At 37.4% G+C, this 17,271-nt stretch overlaps 1 protein-coding gene across 1 annotated transcript in view; it reads right to left on the reverse strand.

Moving 5' to 3' along the window:
- Nucleotides 1-15,637, reverse strand: part of KIF20B (kinesin family member 20B) — a 71,455-nt gene extending 55,818 nt beyond the window's left edge. The window contains exons 1-7 of the mRNA XM_081074579.1: nucleotides 15,421-15,637; nucleotides 10,495-10,860; nucleotides 7,008-7,155; nucleotides 3,014-3,100; nucleotides 2,791-2,907; nucleotides 2,193-2,331; nucleotides 1,447-1,631 (exon numbers count right to left, since the gene is read on the reverse strand). Coding sequence (XP_080930705.1) covers nucleotides 1,447-1,631; nucleotides 2,193-2,331; nucleotides 2,791-2,907; nucleotides 3,014-3,100; nucleotides 7,008-7,154 — 675 coding nt within the window. The 5' untranslated portion in view covers nucleotide 7,155; nucleotides 10,495-10,860; nucleotides 15,421-15,637. The remainder of the gene's footprint in view (nucleotides 1-1,446; nucleotides 1,632-2,192; nucleotides 2,332-2,790; nucleotides 2,908-3,013; nucleotides 3,101-7,007; nucleotides 7,156-10,494; nucleotides 10,861-15,420) is intronic.
- Nucleotides 15,638-17,271: the final 1,634 nt, after the last annotated feature.

A 17,271-nucleotide genomic window follows, 5' to 3' on the forward strand; every position in this document is an offset into this window, starting at 1 on the left:
TATGGACTCTGAACTTTGAACTCCACTAATCAACAACTTTTTATTACCTTGAAACGCTGATTTCCAAATATGTTAAAAAAGAAATTCCCAACAATATTTTGAAAAATTTATAAAACCATTAATAATTTTTAACCATCTTGAATAGGATAAATATCTGAAAACATAACACAAAACCCAGGAGGAACAGGAGGAATAAACAGACAAGTATGACTTTATTTACAATTTTTTTCATGAAAAACTCCCGTCTTTTGCCATGTACAATGCACACCCACGTTTTTGGCTCAAATTTTCAGGGGGAAAAAATCTTTCATTTTAATTTTTAAATTCAAATTTGTATTTGTTTACCTTTAGGTACTTGGTTTTTTTGTATTATAAAGGAATTTCAGCATTTACTTTTTAACATATTACGGTACAAGAAATTTCATGTAACAAGTAATTACAAAATACAAGAACAGATACAAAAAATAAGAAATGTTATGTACTTGTAACAAATTTACGATATTTACACACCATAGAAAGCCAAATATTCTTTGTTGTTGCAAGTTCGTTGTCAGTTCAACAAAAATGATTATCGTATTCCAGGGTATTATTTTGCATACGGATATCATTATTGATTTCTAGAGTTACACTTTTAACTCATAAGTATAAATAAAAGAATTAAAAACATTTCTATAGATACAGAGTTAGTATTACCCATTTTTAATGCACATCCTTATTTTTCCCTCACACATTTGGGCCCAAAAAGTGTGCATTATACACAGCAAAATATGGTAATTTAAAAAAGAAAAGAAGTAAACACATACCCTAACAGTTAAGGCACATAAGAATTAAGCTGGTAAGAAACTTAAAATGTGTTAAAAGAAAGAGCAAGTTATAGAGTGTATGTATAGTAAAATCTCATTTTTGTTTAAAGAAAGACTATATCCTACATATAAAGATAAAAAATATGTGCAACTATATATATGTGTATTTGACTGTGTCTGTCTGTGTATAGATAGACATATACCGAAGACTCTGTACATAAATTTTGTATATAGAGAAAAATATCATAAAAAATACTTTCCAATCTGTTAATGGTGGTTTTCTCTTCGGAAATGAAACTATCAGAAGTTTTCACTTTTTATTTTTCACATTCCTTTGTTTCGATTTTGTGTATACATATTAGTTTTACAATTAAAAGAATTTTTAAAAATCATTACATAAAAAGTACAATGCTGTTTCTACGACCAAAACAGATTCCAGAAGCATTTACATGTGTTTTAAATATTTCTGCTGTTCGTATAATATAAAATAAGACGGATGCCTTCAAACAAGTTTTTAATACTTTTCTCAAAAAGAACACCACCACCACCACCACCAAACGTTCCAATACAGGCTGAAACAAACTAAAGAGCTTATAAAAGGTCATGATTTATATATATTTTCCATACTAAAATACTTCCATACCTCTTTAACTTGCCGAAGCAATGCACATTTGTTAGCAACTTCTTCTTTCTCTTGGTCTGGTGATAACCGTAAGTATTCTCTGGATCTATGTGGTTTAAGGTTCATTTTTGTATATAGTCTTTCGTGAAGACTATCAAATAATACGTTCAAAGTTCGAGGCAGAATGCCTATATTTTCTTCTGTGCCTGTGAAAAGAATTTTTGTTTTAATACTCTCTCAGTGAAAAACGTCCTTGGATTACCAAGGCTCCTTTTATACCACCAATAATGCAGGAATAAACAGCTAAAACAAAAGTGAGAGAAGTTGAAGGATTACTCAGTTTATCACTTTGGTCTTCACTGTAACATGGATGTTTTATCAACTATTATTCTGATGCAAAACCTGAAATTTTACATTCAGATCAGGCCATAGATTTGCAATCACCTATAATCACAAAGTATAAAAGTAAAATGAATATAAAGCATTTCCTTGGTTATCCATGCTTAATTCACTATGTCACATCAATCCTTTTTCTGAATTTTTATCATCTAATTCTCTAGCATATAGGTAAAGTAGTTTTGCAAATGAATTAAATCAATCTGAATTAAAAGCTACCAACAATACATACTCAATTATGCTAATTATGCTATGACTATTCAAAACGGAGCAAATGTACTAGGTAATGGAAACATAACTACATGCAAGTATTATAAAAATGAATGAATATTAGTGCTTTTTTCCTTTCCAGCAAAAATAAAACATTTTACCTTGAAACGTGTATGTTTTTCCTGAATTGGTTAGTCCATAAGTAAAAATCAGCCGACTCTGTCCTTTCAGGAGATCTTTTACTGGCTGCATAATGCAACCATGGAAGAATTCCTTCTGTGTAGTTTCTGGACCAAAAACCTAAATAAGCATTTATTAAAACAAATCTTTTTAGAAAATTCAGGTTAATTAATATGTTCTATAGCTCATGTTTTAAAATTTTTTTTAATGATTTTATGAGATTCATTCTTAAAATAAGTGCCATATCCCCAACTCCCACAAATACACTTGATAGATTACCTACTGTCAGAGTTCTCAAGATATAAATCTGACCCAGCCAAACAAGTTTTCATCTAAATTCTGAAAAGAACCTTTCTTAAAATATATATGAATTATATTGTGATTTATTCACTTCCTATATATATTTATAGATCTGAAATTTCAGTCTTACCCTTGAGAAAAAAGTACTAATGCCTAAGATCTAAATTCCGTAAGTACAAGATGCATATAGTTAATTATACATAATCACATAGCAACTTAGCCTAAGCCCCATCTCCTTTCCCTAAAAGAAAACTCTTTAGTTTGACATGGGTAACTTACCTTGGAATAACTGAATTTCTGTGCCATTTGTCCAGAGCTTTTCTCACTTAACCGAGTGAGGGTATTCTGAGGATCTTTCAGCAGAACTGTCTGTGAGTCCAGCATATGCACACAGCCCTAGAATAAACAAACAAAAATTTCCCTAATAAATAAATAAAAACAATGGTATTTTGTCCATTTAATGAAGGTAAAATGGTAAAAACCAGTTAAATTCAACACAAACCTCAGATTCATGTTCTTTTTCAGACTGTGTGAATGGTCGTATTCGAAGACAAACCTGAAGATAGTCTTTGGATTCCAAACTGTTTGCCTAAAAAAATGAAGAACAAAAAAAACCCTGTATTTTAAAAATACAAAACACGGCTTTTCAGAGATTATCTTTCTTTAAAGTGGCTTATTGTTAGATAACAATCTGAGATTATACAGAAACTTTAAGCAGTGATTCTTCTGTTTTTAACAATTTTGTTTAAAGAAAAACAAATCTGTTTTTTTAAAAAACATAAGATTCAATTTCCTCTACCTTCTTGAACTTTACAATAAGCCTTTTTTCCCTACAAAATCCAAACCTTTATAATTAAATACAAATAACAGGGCTCAAAGTCACTAAAACATAAAGCTCTAGAATAAATCACAAGTAACCAGAACAGTCTATTAACCCAAATGCTCAATCCCATCATGCATTGAGAAGTTTTTGCTATACAGCATTGTCTTTACTGCTTCCTTTGGGGAAGAAATGAACCTCGTTCATTTTTAATAATGTTAAAGAAATGTTTTAAATTATTTCTAAAAGTAAAAAGGAAACAATTTGAAAAATACAACTTAGCAAAAAGACACAAGAACCAGAAAATCTGAATAACCCTTTATTAAAGAAATTCAATTTACATTCAAATAAAATAATTCCACAAAAAACTCCAAGCCCTGGAAATTCACTGTTATAGTCCCTCAAACATTTAAGGTTATAATAAATAGTAGATAATCTCTTTAAGAAAATAAAGAACACTTCTTGAACTAATTTTGAGTGTGACTTACTTTGAAACCACACCTGATAAAGATGTCATCAGATAAATTACACAATATCCCTAATTTAAGTAGTACAAAAAGTCCCTAATAAAATATTAACCAATATGTAAATTAAGATAATATATCCTAACCAAATATGGTTTATTGCAGGAATGCAAGATCAATTAAGCGCCTCACACTGTATATTGTAATTCAAAATGGATCATAGACCTACTAAATGTAAAACTTCTAAAAGAAAATACAGAAGAAAATCTTTGTAGTCTGAATTAGGCAAAGATTTCTTAGATACAACACCCAAGCACAATCCCTAATAGAACAAACTGATAAAATGCACTTCCGCAAAATTAAAAACTTCTCTTCAGAAACATAAGAGATGAAAAATGAGCCATAGACTGGGGGGAAAAAATTGCAAAGGACATATCTGATAAACAGTTGTATCAGGAAAATATAAAGAACACTTAAAATTCAATAATAAGAAAACAACCAACTCAATTTTTTAAAATGAACAAAATATTTAAATTGACACTTCACCAAAGATACACAAACGGCAGATAAGCACATGAAAACATATTTAACATCATCAGTTATTAGGTAAATGTAAATACCAATTTGATACTAATACATACCTATTAGAATGGCTAAAAATAAAGACTGCCCAGAATGGCCAACATAAAATTGCAAGAGAAGAACATAGTTGAAAGACTGACATTACCTGACTTCAAGGTATACTATAAAACTACAGTAATCAGGATGGTGTGGTAATGGCAAAAGAACAGAATCAATCAATGGAACACAACAGAGAGCCCAGAAATAGGTCCCCATGCATATAGTCAACTGACCTTTGTAAAAGCAAAGGCAATACAGTGGAGCAGACAGTCTTTTCAACAAATGGTGCTGGAATAACTGGACATCCACATGCAAGAAAATCTAGACAGACCCTTCACAAAAATTAACTCACGATGGATACAAACCTAAATGTAAAATGCAAAACTATTAAAGTCCTAGAAAACCTAGATGACCTTGGGTCTGGCAATGAGTTTTTAGATTCAACCTGAAAGGCACACAATCCATGAAATAAATAATTGATAAGCTGGGCTTCACTAAAATTAAAAACTTCTGCTCTGTGAAATACATTGTTAAGAGAATGAAAAAACAAGCCTCAGACTTGGAGAAAATATGTGCAAAAGATATATAAAATAAAGGACTGCTATCCAAAATACACGAAGAACTCTTAAAATTCAACAATAAGAACACAAACAACCCGATTTAAAAACAGGCCAAAGACTTTAACAGGCACCTTATAAAATAAGATATACAGATGGCAGATAAGCATATGAAAAGATGTTCCACAACATAGGTCATCAGAGAAATGTAAATTAAAGAGATATACTGCATACCTACTAGAATGATCATAATCTAGAACACTGACCCCAAACGCTGATGAGGATGTGGAACAATAGGAACTCTCCTTCATTGCTGGTGGGAATGTAAAACAGTGCAGCCACTTTGGAAGACAGGTTAGCAGTTTCTTATAAAACTAAACATGATTTTGCCACATGATCCAGCAATCATGCTCCTTGGTATTTACCCTAAGGAACTAAAAACTTATGGCCACTTTTATGTAGTGCAAAAACCTGCACTACATAAAGCATGATTCCATTATATTCCAAGAGGCATCCCTTCCTCCCTTCTTTTCTTTATTTATGATTACTAAATGAGCCAAAGTTAAAGAGCCTGGCACATGATGGGTATTAAATATTACTCTTTTATCTATATTTCCTATACTCCTCTTTCCCCTCCCATCATTCTTCATAAACTGGGTTAGTCCATCTTTCGAAAGCATCAAAATTAACAATCTAAAAGGTAACAGAATAAAAATGGACTGCAAAGTAAATGTACAAGAAAAAGTCTACAAAGACACACAGCAAACATTACAGTAATAGGAAGGGTGGTGGAAGGACTTTCACTTCTTAAATACTACTGAATTATTTTAACTTACAAAAATCTGTATTATTTTTTAAACTAAGGCCTGAAATTCTTAGGGGCATAGTGGAGTGTTTTACATTTTTAAGGCAATAACAATACTACCTGACATATGTTGAACACCAAGAACTACTAGCTCAAAGCAGTTCAGTTTCAATATTAGATTACACTATTTCTTTTGATATCATATCTTTGTGAAGATGGATTTTTCAGTAGTTACTGTGATAAAAAGTACTCCCCCCAAACAATAAGGAACAAAAAATACGGGTGTCAATGTTTAATCTGATTCCAAAGCTTGAGAAATTGTGCAGTGCCCAAAATGTACACATATCCCGTTAATAAATAACTGTGATAATAGAAGAATGAAGGTAAAATTTTTTTTTTTTTACTTAATTTTTTTAAAATGGCTACTAGGTTAGGTCAGAGTTAGTTTTTAAGTTGTTTGGACCTATTATTTGAAAGGGAACTGTTATGTATTTAGGGCATTATGAAAAAATTACTGAGATAAGAAGTGTGGGGGCTAAAAAGAAAATTTTCCTCCCACCTTCTAAGTTCTTCTAACTGGGCTAAAAATCAACTTAACAGAGACAAATTGCAGGAGAAAATGTCCCAAGTTTATCATATGAATGTATATTTGAGGGTCCATAAGAATATGAAAACCCCAAAGAGGCACTGGGCAGTTCAGTCTTACACGTCATTACGGAAAAAGGAGAAGGGGGCAGGGATTTCCAAGGGGAAGTAGACTGCAGCAAACAAATTCCTGCTAGACAACACAGAAGGACGGGACACAGGAGGTTCTAGCAGCTAACAGGCCCCTGCTTGGATCCTTACTATCTACCATACTGAATTCAAATTAGGTTAAGGTGAAAATCCTCAAGGTGACTATGTCAAGATTCCCTTCCTAAAGCAGACCTCTCCATCTGAATTATCTCAGGCTTGAAAGGAAAAGGGTCAAAGGTTCTTTTGATTTTTCTTCAACCACTTAAAAAATGTAAAAGCCATGCTTAGCTTTCGTTTCTTAATAACCAGCTTAAAATCAATTTCCCAAAAGGTTCATCTTGAAGTGGCAAGACTTTGGTCCCCTTCAGAGGGTTGCCTTAAGCCCACAAAGTTTGGAAAGCTCTGCTCTAGTCATACCTGCCTGCAAGTACGTGTGTGCCACACAAATTTCCACTCAATCATGATAGTCAACATAACACTTTTCTTGTACTTACCTCCGTGCTTGAAGCAACTAAGGAAAATTCATGAGAAAGATCAAGCTTAATGCTGTCAAAATTTACTTCCGAAGGCCTTGCAACTGGGTCAGCACTAACAACATACGATGGTCTAGGCACTCCATCTTGATTTAAATTAGATTCCATTCTGCAAGAATAACAGCAATTTCTTTAGACAGCCTTAATAAATCAGCATGTAAGCCACCCATACTTTAAAAAGTCTTAGTCCAACTCAGTACTTCCCCCCATATAACTAGATTTCCAGAGAAGGAAAACATTAGACTGCTTTATCTATATATACAACACGGTGACCCATGGAAAAGACAAAAGATCATATATACAGATTCTGAAACAAATACTACTGGACACAGCCTGACACTAGTATTCATATGACCCAACCTATGGATAGATTCATCGAGAGACTTCATGAGTAAAGGTAATCCAAAAAAGTAAGACAATATAAAACATTTATATGTCTGCCTGAAATCCTCTCAGGAATCACAACAGGAAAGGTGGAGTAAATAACCTTGTGTTACTTTGTTATTTTGTGTCTGCTGAAAAATGTTACTTACACACTTCATAATGTTTCATAATGTTTTAGCATTTAGGAGTTAAACTTAGTTACCTGGACACTTTCAACTGAATTCTTCTAAATAATGCAAGTGCAAAGGGAAATTTAATGTATGCGAACATATTCAAAATAGTACCTGACATATCACAGGTCTTAAAAATTAAAGGTGAATATGGAATAATGCATCAGTAAACTACTACAACTAACTGAAACATCAAGTTACCAAACTTAAAGGTAAACTTAGGGGTAATCTTAACAGAAAAAATATTAACATTCAAATATTCACTGGGACACTACTAGATGCCATAAAACCAGAGAGAAAGAAAGAGAGCTCCCTGCCCTGCCATTCTTTGACAGTATTATGAAATATCCAGAACAGTGACTCCCAAACTTGGGTTCCTGGCTCAGGAAAGTAGTAACGGGCATCCACAGGTGTTCTATAAATGAGCCAAACATGGCACCTGTATATTGGTACTATGTTGTTTAATTCTTCACAGCAGGCCAGGGTGTTAGTTCAACACCCCACTAAGGTGCTAACTCTCATTTTACACATCTATTGCTTTTTTTAATATAGCTCAAATAAGCTGATTGTTAGCCATTTAAAGCTTAACTCCTTTGCACACCCCATGAAACTGCATCCTGCTAGCCACAGGTAAAGCCCAGGACTATAAAGACCCCAAGCCACTCAACCCAGGGACTCCATGCTGTGCTACTGACAACATCACTTAGACACAGTAAGTCCCCTTTCTGATTCTTCTCTCCCTGCCCCTAATTCCAGTGCCCTTACCCTTCTAACTCTAGTCTCTGGTAGGTTTCGTGCTGTGGGATTTTTGCATGCAACCCCAGTAAAGCTCCTTGTGTGCTCCTGCCACTTTGTGGTCATATCTTTTTCCTTGATAAGTCCTGAAATCCCCAAACGCCATTCAACAGGCTGTTTTTGCTTTTCCTAAATTGAAAAAGGACTAAGGAAATTATACATTTACCTTGAACAAGGCCCAATAAAGTACATGATCAACCCACCATACAATTAACCAAGTTTAGTATCTTTACTGCTGTTGTTTTTATTGTATAATCAGTGATGTAATGAAAATGGGGAAGTTACTTAAATGCAGTTTGATGAAATATTTCAAACATGTAATTTATGGGTGAAAATTAAGAAAACGGGTATCCGATAGAGTAAAAAATAACCACTGATCTAGAACATAGGGGAAACGCTTGCAAAAACATGAAAGTACTGCCTTGACATTTCATGACTCAGATTTCATGGAAATGCCCAGGAAACTGGAAGGTAAGTTTCATTTTTTGCCCTCAATTAATTTTTGTTTCACCTCCCTTCAAAAAAGTGTCGATAACACAATGGGATTTATAGATGATATAATACAGAATTGTACACCTGAAATGTAATTTTTACTAACAATTGTCACCCCAATAAATTAAAAAAAAGTGTTGATAAATCTTTTATAAAATTAGTGAATTATAATAGAAATATCTGTACCTCTTTTTTAAAAGATTATAGATTCTACTTGTTCATATGCTCAGTTTTCAATGAATAAATTGTCTCTTAACAATTATAAAATGGTTGAGGTGTACTGTCACCCTGTACGTTTAGTTAAATGCTACTTATGTGTGGCCTCCCTAACTAGACCAGAAATTTCTTGGGGACAAGGACTGTTTTATACTATTTTGTATCCCCCATGACAAATTCAGAGATGTATGAGTGATAAAAATTCCATCTAGTGACTTCAATGATAAAATCCTCTATGCCAAAAAAAAAAAAAAATTGGTCCTGCTTCTCTTTGGTGATACTATCTTTAGCAACTGCAGGGATCCAGACCTCATTTCTTATTTCAGAAGGCTGTTGCCATGACTGAGGAACTTAACCTTTACCTTCTCTCCAGTGAGATTCCATGGTTGAAGATCAGTGAAAAAAACAAAAAAAAATCTGCTACTGAAGGAGGTTTATGAATGTCATCAACAAAATAGAGCCTCAAAAAAAAAAAAAGTCTCCATAACGAATTGATGAGTCCTTGATATTATTTTGCAACTTGAAATGTCGGGTCTTCGATACCTAACAAAATATACACACCGCTATGCTGCTGCTGGGTAAACAATGCTACTGTGTTGTAAAAGAACATAAATCTGACTTGGATCGTCGTCAGCAAGGATTGCGGGAGGCATGAACATGTGTCAATGAGTTCTTCAACAAAGAACATCCGAGTGGTGCCAGCAGGAATCAGCGAAGCAGGAGGTGAAATGGGTTGAGGGCGCCACGCACACCCACGTACGCTGGGCACAGTGAAGCCCAACAAGGACATGCCCCAGGATCGACAGCAGCCTGGTAATAATGCACAGGCGGCCACCACAGGGCTCCCCTCGCCCCCCCCCCAAAAAAGAGGCCATGTACCGGACAAGCAAAGTACTCACCTCGGGGACACAGGAAAATAGGTGTGGCAATAGAGGCGTACGCCTCAACAATAACAGCAGCGACAATAATAAAAATACTGACTGCCAACACTCTGCACCTACTACGTACCAGCATGTTTCTAACAACGTTACACATTTTATCTTCACAAAACTGGAAAAGGGAGGTCCTATTATCATCACCCCTTGTTAACAAATAAGAAAACTGAGCCCCACCAAGATTAAACACGGAATCTTGCGTCACGCAGCTAACAGGCGGTGGAGACGAAATTTAAACCCCGATCCAAGGAAGGAGGCTCAACCCTCCGCCGCGCTCCAGGTGCGGGGGGCGCACCCCCATCTTCCCACAGCCCAGTTCCTGGGAGTAACCTCAGGGTCGTCAAGAGCCCCGTGGGAAGACGATCCCACTGCCAGAGCCGCTTCCCCGCCTCTGGCCTGATCGGTGCGCAGTCACCCACCTCCTTCTGCTCACCATCACCCGGGCCACCTGCTCACCTGCCAACGTTGCCGGCCTGCCCAACCTGCGAGCAGCACCGCGAAGTTTGGGTTTTCAAATTCAAACAATGGCGGCCAGGGCAGCGCACTGAACGCTGGGAGTGGGCGGAGCTTCCAGAGCGAGGCCGGGGAGCGCCGCAGGCTCGCGCTGTGGGTTTCCCACCCGCTCCCGGCCGAAGCTTTCAAATCTGGGGGCGGAGCTCGGAACGTCAGGCTACCAATGGGCGGAGGCTGGTGGGCGTCCCGCGCGGAGAGGCGGAACCTCCCGCCGAGCTGGGCGCCTAGTGATGGGAACGGCGTTGCCTCGTGGCTGCGGTCTGTGCCACCCTCTGTTGGCGGGGACGTAGGTGGATCTTGGACACCATCCTGGAGACAATAAAGACGTGGCGAAGGCCCCGATGTGAGGCCGCTGCCACCACACTTAGCCCCGCGACTCTCTTAGGGACGGGCCGAGGAATGGCGGGCTAGTAACTTCCCGGGCCTGTCCCAGGACGGGCTCCGCATCCGGAAAGTCACTTACAGGGAGCGCCGCCAGCACCCCGAGGGTCACTTCCCGCGCTGCAGGACCCTACCTGTCGTCCACCGCGGCCGTAATGGACGAAATAAAGTTTTCCCTGAATAGGTTTCTTATAAGCATGATCTTTCTCTCTTCCTTTATTTTTCTTTTCTGAAAATAGAAAGCAGCTACCGCTGCGAGGCGCTGTACTGGGACAATCTAAATTCCCTGCATAGGCAAGGTCTTTGCAGTGCGAGTGCCTCCTTTTCTGCTGTTAAAGCGATCGTCTTCTGTTGAGTGCGGTGCGATGACATTCACATGACAAGCATTTACTGCTTAGGCCATCTGTGGGGACAGAGGCCCAGAGAGCAATTTCCAGGCTCTCTGCCTCACCTGGAAAGGTGTTAGCTCGGTTGTTAGATGGCCATCCGCTGTGGCTGGGTGGCCATCAGCTGTTACCTGTTCGCCATTAGCCGCTAATATAACTGCTGTGGCTATGCTTGGGGGTTGTTGATTGGCAGAGAAGCAGTGGGCTGATTGCCCATGGTGTGGCTCCTGCTTCCTGTGTCCCCAACCCAGCCGCCAGCGAGGATATAGTGGTATGACTCGCCTATCTATGGCTCCATTGGTGTTCCTTTTTGGCCTCACCATATCCTTCGTTCTTGTGTGGGGAGCGGGAGCTGAGACCCTACATTACACCATCTCTCCCCTGCTGTACTTCATTTTAAAGAAAAATAACCCTAGACGTTAATTGAGCATTCAGCTTGTGCCAGTCATGGTGCTACACGTATAAAATGGATTGTCTTACTGATCCTGACAGCAGCCCTTTGAGATAGTTACTGTTAAACCCATTTTACAGATTTGGAGGAAACTGAGTTCATTATGGTTAAGTAATTTGCTCAAAGGCGTATAGGTATTTATGGTGGAGCTGGGCTTTAAACTCAGCTGATTGACTTTAAGACCCACCCTCTTACATGTGGTCTTATTTTCAATTGCTTATTAGTAGCATTATTAGCATACCTAGTTTGATGAGCTTACTGTCTTCCTTTCCTTATTGTTCTATTATTTATATCTCCTATAACCTCCCCCTTCCCTCACTACCCACTGTCTCTTCATTCGGTGCGCCTTCTTTCTCCACAAAATAGTCATATTTGAGGTGAGCCAGTTTGGAGTACAGAAGAGGATGCAAGGCCAGGAGTAAAAATGAAAAAAAGTAGAGGTGGAAAGGAAGAAAGGAGGAAAGATGAAAGAAAAACTTCCTGTTCAGTCTGGAACTCAAGTATTTTTAGTAGGCTCTGTATCAAAGTATCCATTGTTCCTTCAGGCAAGTCTACCCCTAAATACAGCCTTCCTGGCATACTTGATGATGCCTTCAGTGCTTTTACTAGCTGTTAACTGATTCCCAGCTCTTGAACCTTCCAGGAATTACATTTATTTATAGTTTGACAAGTACTGGAAACCTGCTATGTGCCAAACACTAGGTTAGGAGTTAGGGAAACTGGAGGAGAGTGAGCAAAACAGACATTAACCCTCCAGAAGCTTACATTCTAGTGGGAGATCCAACCAGTTAAAAAATACAAATAATTGAGAAATTACAACTGTAGTGAGCAGTTGGAAATGTACTTAGAGTCGTAAGACTATGTGACAGAGAACCTGGGCAAATAATGTTTGGTCTAGATTTCCAAGGGTCATTAGGATTTAACTAGGTTTGTGTTTTTTAAACAAAAAAAAAAAGGGAGGGGGGTGGGGAGAGAACGAGAGAGAGAGAGAGAGAGAGAGAGAGAGAGAGAGAGAGAGAGAGAGAGAGGCATTCCAGGCAAAGGGAACAGGGAACGTAACACCAGGCCTGGAGGAAAGATAAATACAAAATCCAATGGATTCCCTGTCATTTCATTCTAGCTCGTGGAAGCATTCCATACAGTTGAATGTTTTATCCACACAGTTATATGTTTCAGCCTCGAAACACTCTTCATTTGGCTTCTGGATCAGCAAAAGTTCACTCTCTCCTTGTTTGTTCCTAACATCATTGACCACCCATCTGAGTCTACTTTTCTATCTCTCCTGTCTAAGCTCTAAATTGTGGGAGTCCTCAGAGCCTGGTTCTGAGTTCCCACGTTTTCTCTCCTATACACTCTTCCTCTTGTCAACCTCATCAACTCCCATGGATTTCAATATCTTTATATAGGTGAAGCCTAAATTCCTCATCTTCTCCAGACCCATCCTCTGAGCTCCCACCAGATGCAGATATCTAAGTACCCAGTTATCATCTCCACTTAGAGGTAGAACATGTATCTCTAACTTAACATGTTCAATGTGGGACCTGATTTTTCACTCCAAAACCCAAATCCTCTCTGCCCTAATCTCCATCTCAGGAAATGACACCACCAGGTATCTACCCAGTTACACAAGACAAATAAAAGCATCATCTCTGAATCCTCCTTTTCCCTCCCCACTCTCATCCAGTTCATAAACAAATATATCTGTTGTACTTTGGTGTTAAAAGTGAAATAAATACTCCTTAACTTTTTCATTGCCCAGACCACCACAACCACCTGACATGTCTTCCTGCTTCAGATCCTGCTCTCCTCCACACCATTTTTTATAGAGTCATCAAACTAATCTTCTGAAAACGAAAATGATTATGTCACTCGCTGGCTTAAACTCCTTTAATGACTTTTTAGAATAAAATTGTATTTATATTGTTAAGTGAAGAAAAAAAGGTGCAAAAGAATACACAAAGTACACTAACTTGTGTAAGAAATGAGAATATAATATATCACATTTTACCATATTTTTGGAACGATAAATACAAAAATTATAACTCAGAAAATTAGTTGAAAATGGTTACCTATAGGGGACGGGGTGGGGGTGAGAATGTTTTGCAAGGATTAGTAATGGGAGTGTGGTTTCTCTGAGTGACTTATTTTTTAAATATAGTTCCACTTTTTCAAAAAATTTAAAGTAATGGAAATAAAAGCAAGCTTTAAATTTTAATACAAAGAAAGAAAATCTATCTGTATATCAAATTGCGAGCGAAACCATACAGAGAAAAATTTTGTTCAATTAACTTGAGCACAGTACTCTTACATACGGCCGTTACGAGTTGTAAGACTGTAAGAGCAAAAACAAGTGCCAAGAAATCAATGCTTTTGCTTAATAGGTTTGATTTTGAAAGGGGTATTGGGATAGTAATTTTGAAACCATTATTCATGTGTCATAGGAAAAAGTAAATTAATAAATATATTCGTGTTGTTTAGAACTAGGGTTCTCACTATGGGAAAGGGAGATAACAAACATGGAATGATAGAAGGTAAGGAAGAACCCCATAGTGTTGGATTTGAATTGGAGGCAGTAGAATGAAGTCATGATTCTTTTTTTGTTTTTTAATCTTAATTGGGTCCCTTGAAAGGGCCTAGAGGCATTGAGCCCTGACACCCCAGTAACAACGAGTTTACCTAGCACCAAACTACCCAAATGATTTCTAAGTCACTAAAAGCAACCAGTTCTCCTAGGAGAGAAGGCTGATTTTAGGTTGGGGGCAGGAAAATTACAAAGTAAGCCTGGAGTGTTATTGTCAAAAAGCAAAGAAGTCCTTAGAGATTAATGGGATCATTTCAAAAAGACATTAGACCTGGCTTAAAAGGACTTCCACTGACCATGTTCTGAACAATTTGAGCATCAGCAAGAATAATGAGAATAGATTAAGACTGATTTAATTCTTTTTAAGTCCTCTCCCTGAAAGAGAGAGGAGGAAAGGGAATAAAAATGAAAAGCTCTTCATTACACAAAAACATCAGCTAACGAGCACAAAAGGAATAATAAATAGAAAAATCTCCATTTTGCAATTCCCAGGAGTTATATGTACTCAGTGTTCTTTTAATGGAATTCTAGGGGTGTTGGGTCCACACTTTGAGAGGCAGCAGAACTGCACAGACTCTGGAGCCAGACTACCCAGATTCCAATTCCAATTCTACTGTTTACTTATACAAATTTAAGAAGTTATTTAACACGTGCCAGGTATTTTTATAAATATTTTACAAATATTACCTGATTCCAACTTTTTAACACCTTTATGCAGTAGATACCTTTACCATTCCGGAATAGCTCCATGCCTCAGTTTCCTCCTCTGTTAAATGGGGACAATAACAAAATATCTCATAGGATTACTGTTAGGATTAAATGAGTATAAAGTGCTTAGAATACTACCTGCCACATCAAAAGTTAGCTATTGCTACCAGTAAAGGCTGTGACCAGGGCAGGAAACCAGCTTGATGTAACTTAACATTTTCATCTTATGCTCATTTCAAGAGCATAGATGGAAGTATTTCAAATGGGGGCTAAATCTTAAGCATCTCCCAATCAAGTTAGCTCTGTTTTCCTAAGGGAACACTCAGTGACTGGTCCCAAAATGAAAATGCAGGAAAAAATACCTCCGAAATCCATCTAGTTTTCTGCATCTGCTCTGCCATCTCTTAAGTCCAAATTATCATCATGTCTTGCTGGGATGGCTGCAGCAGCCTCATAACTGGCTTAACGGCATCTTCCTCAGTTGCCTCCATTCTTTGCTCCAGGAGATGAAACTTTTTAAAACAGAGGCAAACTGGATTGTACTATGTTTAGGCTTAGTCCAGTGGTTTCTCCTTGTTCCTAGAATAAGGATCCAAGTCAGTCACTTAGCTAAGTCGTGTACGGAATCTGGCCTTCACCCATTCCTCCAAACTCACTCCCCGCCATCCCTCCTCATTTTCTCCCCTACAGAGTTCTCAGACTCAGAGAACTTACATTTTAGGAGGTGAGGGAACAACAAAGACAGCACCAGACAAATATAAATTGCTAGTGGTAATAAGTATGAAAAAAAAAAGAATGTATAACATTTTATAAGACAAAAATGTCACGGTTAGGGGAAAAGGAAAACAAACACAGGTGGAGAATTGCTTTAGTCAGGAGACAAAGAAACATTGCTAAATGAAATTCATGAATCTTGATTGGCTCATAGATTTCAAAAAAGTAAGTACAAAGGACATTTTGTGGACAGTTGGAGGAATTTAAATACGAACTACATATTAGAGGTTACTGAATCAGTATTAAATTTTTTGCATGTGATGATTTGTGACTATGTGGAATGTCTTTGTTTTTGAAAGATACTTGCTTCATTATTTAGCAGCAAAGTGTCACAATACCTGCAACTTACCTTCAAAAGATTTTGGCAAAACATAAAAATAAAAACTACAGAGAATATGAGAGAGAATAAAAAAATAAGAACAGAGAATAGAACAAAGAAAGCAAATGTGGCAAAAAGTTAATAATTGGTGGGTCTAGATAAAAGGTGTACCAGTGTACATTGTGCCACTCTTTCAACTTGTTAAAATAACTTTGAGATTTTCTAACATAAAAAGTAGAGGGGGAAGAAAATTTCTAATTCTTTGTAGCAGCCAACCAGGCCCTGCAGGATCAGGCACCGGCCAACATCACCCCTTAACTTTATGCAGTAAGTTGACAGGTTCTGTGTACCACAAATATACCAGGTTCTTTCCAGTGTATGAACCTTTGCATAATTTATTCCCTCCACCTGAGTTCACTCTTCCCCCTTCATTCTATGGCTCCCTTCACTTCCTCCTTTAGATCTCATCTAAAATATTACCTCCTTAGAGAAAACATCTCAAGTGGGCCCTCTTTTTTTACTTGCAGGTTCAATTCTATTTTCATATCAGCACCAGGCTGTAACAAACTGAACCAACCGGCCACCCACAGCACTAATATTTCAAGACCTTTGCTCCCTGCTCATAACATAGCAAATATGAAAAACCACAACATTCCATTACCAAAATGGAACTGCTTAAATCCAAAATGGCACTATTTGCAGATTGTATCTTGCATTGTTTTGAAAATAGCAGAAGGTGGTGCCAGTAAACCTCACATACATGTTCTTCAGCACCAGTTATAGACTTTCTGGTGATTTTGTCTTTTCCAAAGAGTTTTGTTTCTGATGAGCTGTTTCAAGATTCTAGCTTCTTTGGAAGGAAGAAGTAGGATCATGCCAGTATGATCTTTTTATTTTAGAAAATGTTGTCTTTATTGCATGCTTTTCAGATTTCAATTACTAGGGAAAAGAATGATGTCATGAAACTAATTTTTTTTCGTTAAGGGAAATGATTGAATTACAGTAATTAATTGATAAATGATGAGAGCAATTTCAGTAAATCCCTCAAAAAATACAATCTTTGCTGTATGCCAGCAAGACCTTAGTGATATTGGGAGGAAGAAAGGATGAGAGGAGGAAG

This window comes from Rhinolophus hipposideros, assembly GCF_964194185.1.
Source record: "Rhinolophus hipposideros genome assembly, chromosome: 15".
NCBI classification, from domain to species: domain Eukaryota; kingdom Metazoa; phylum Chordata; class Mammalia; order Chiroptera; family Rhinolophidae; genus Rhinolophus; species Rhinolophus hipposideros.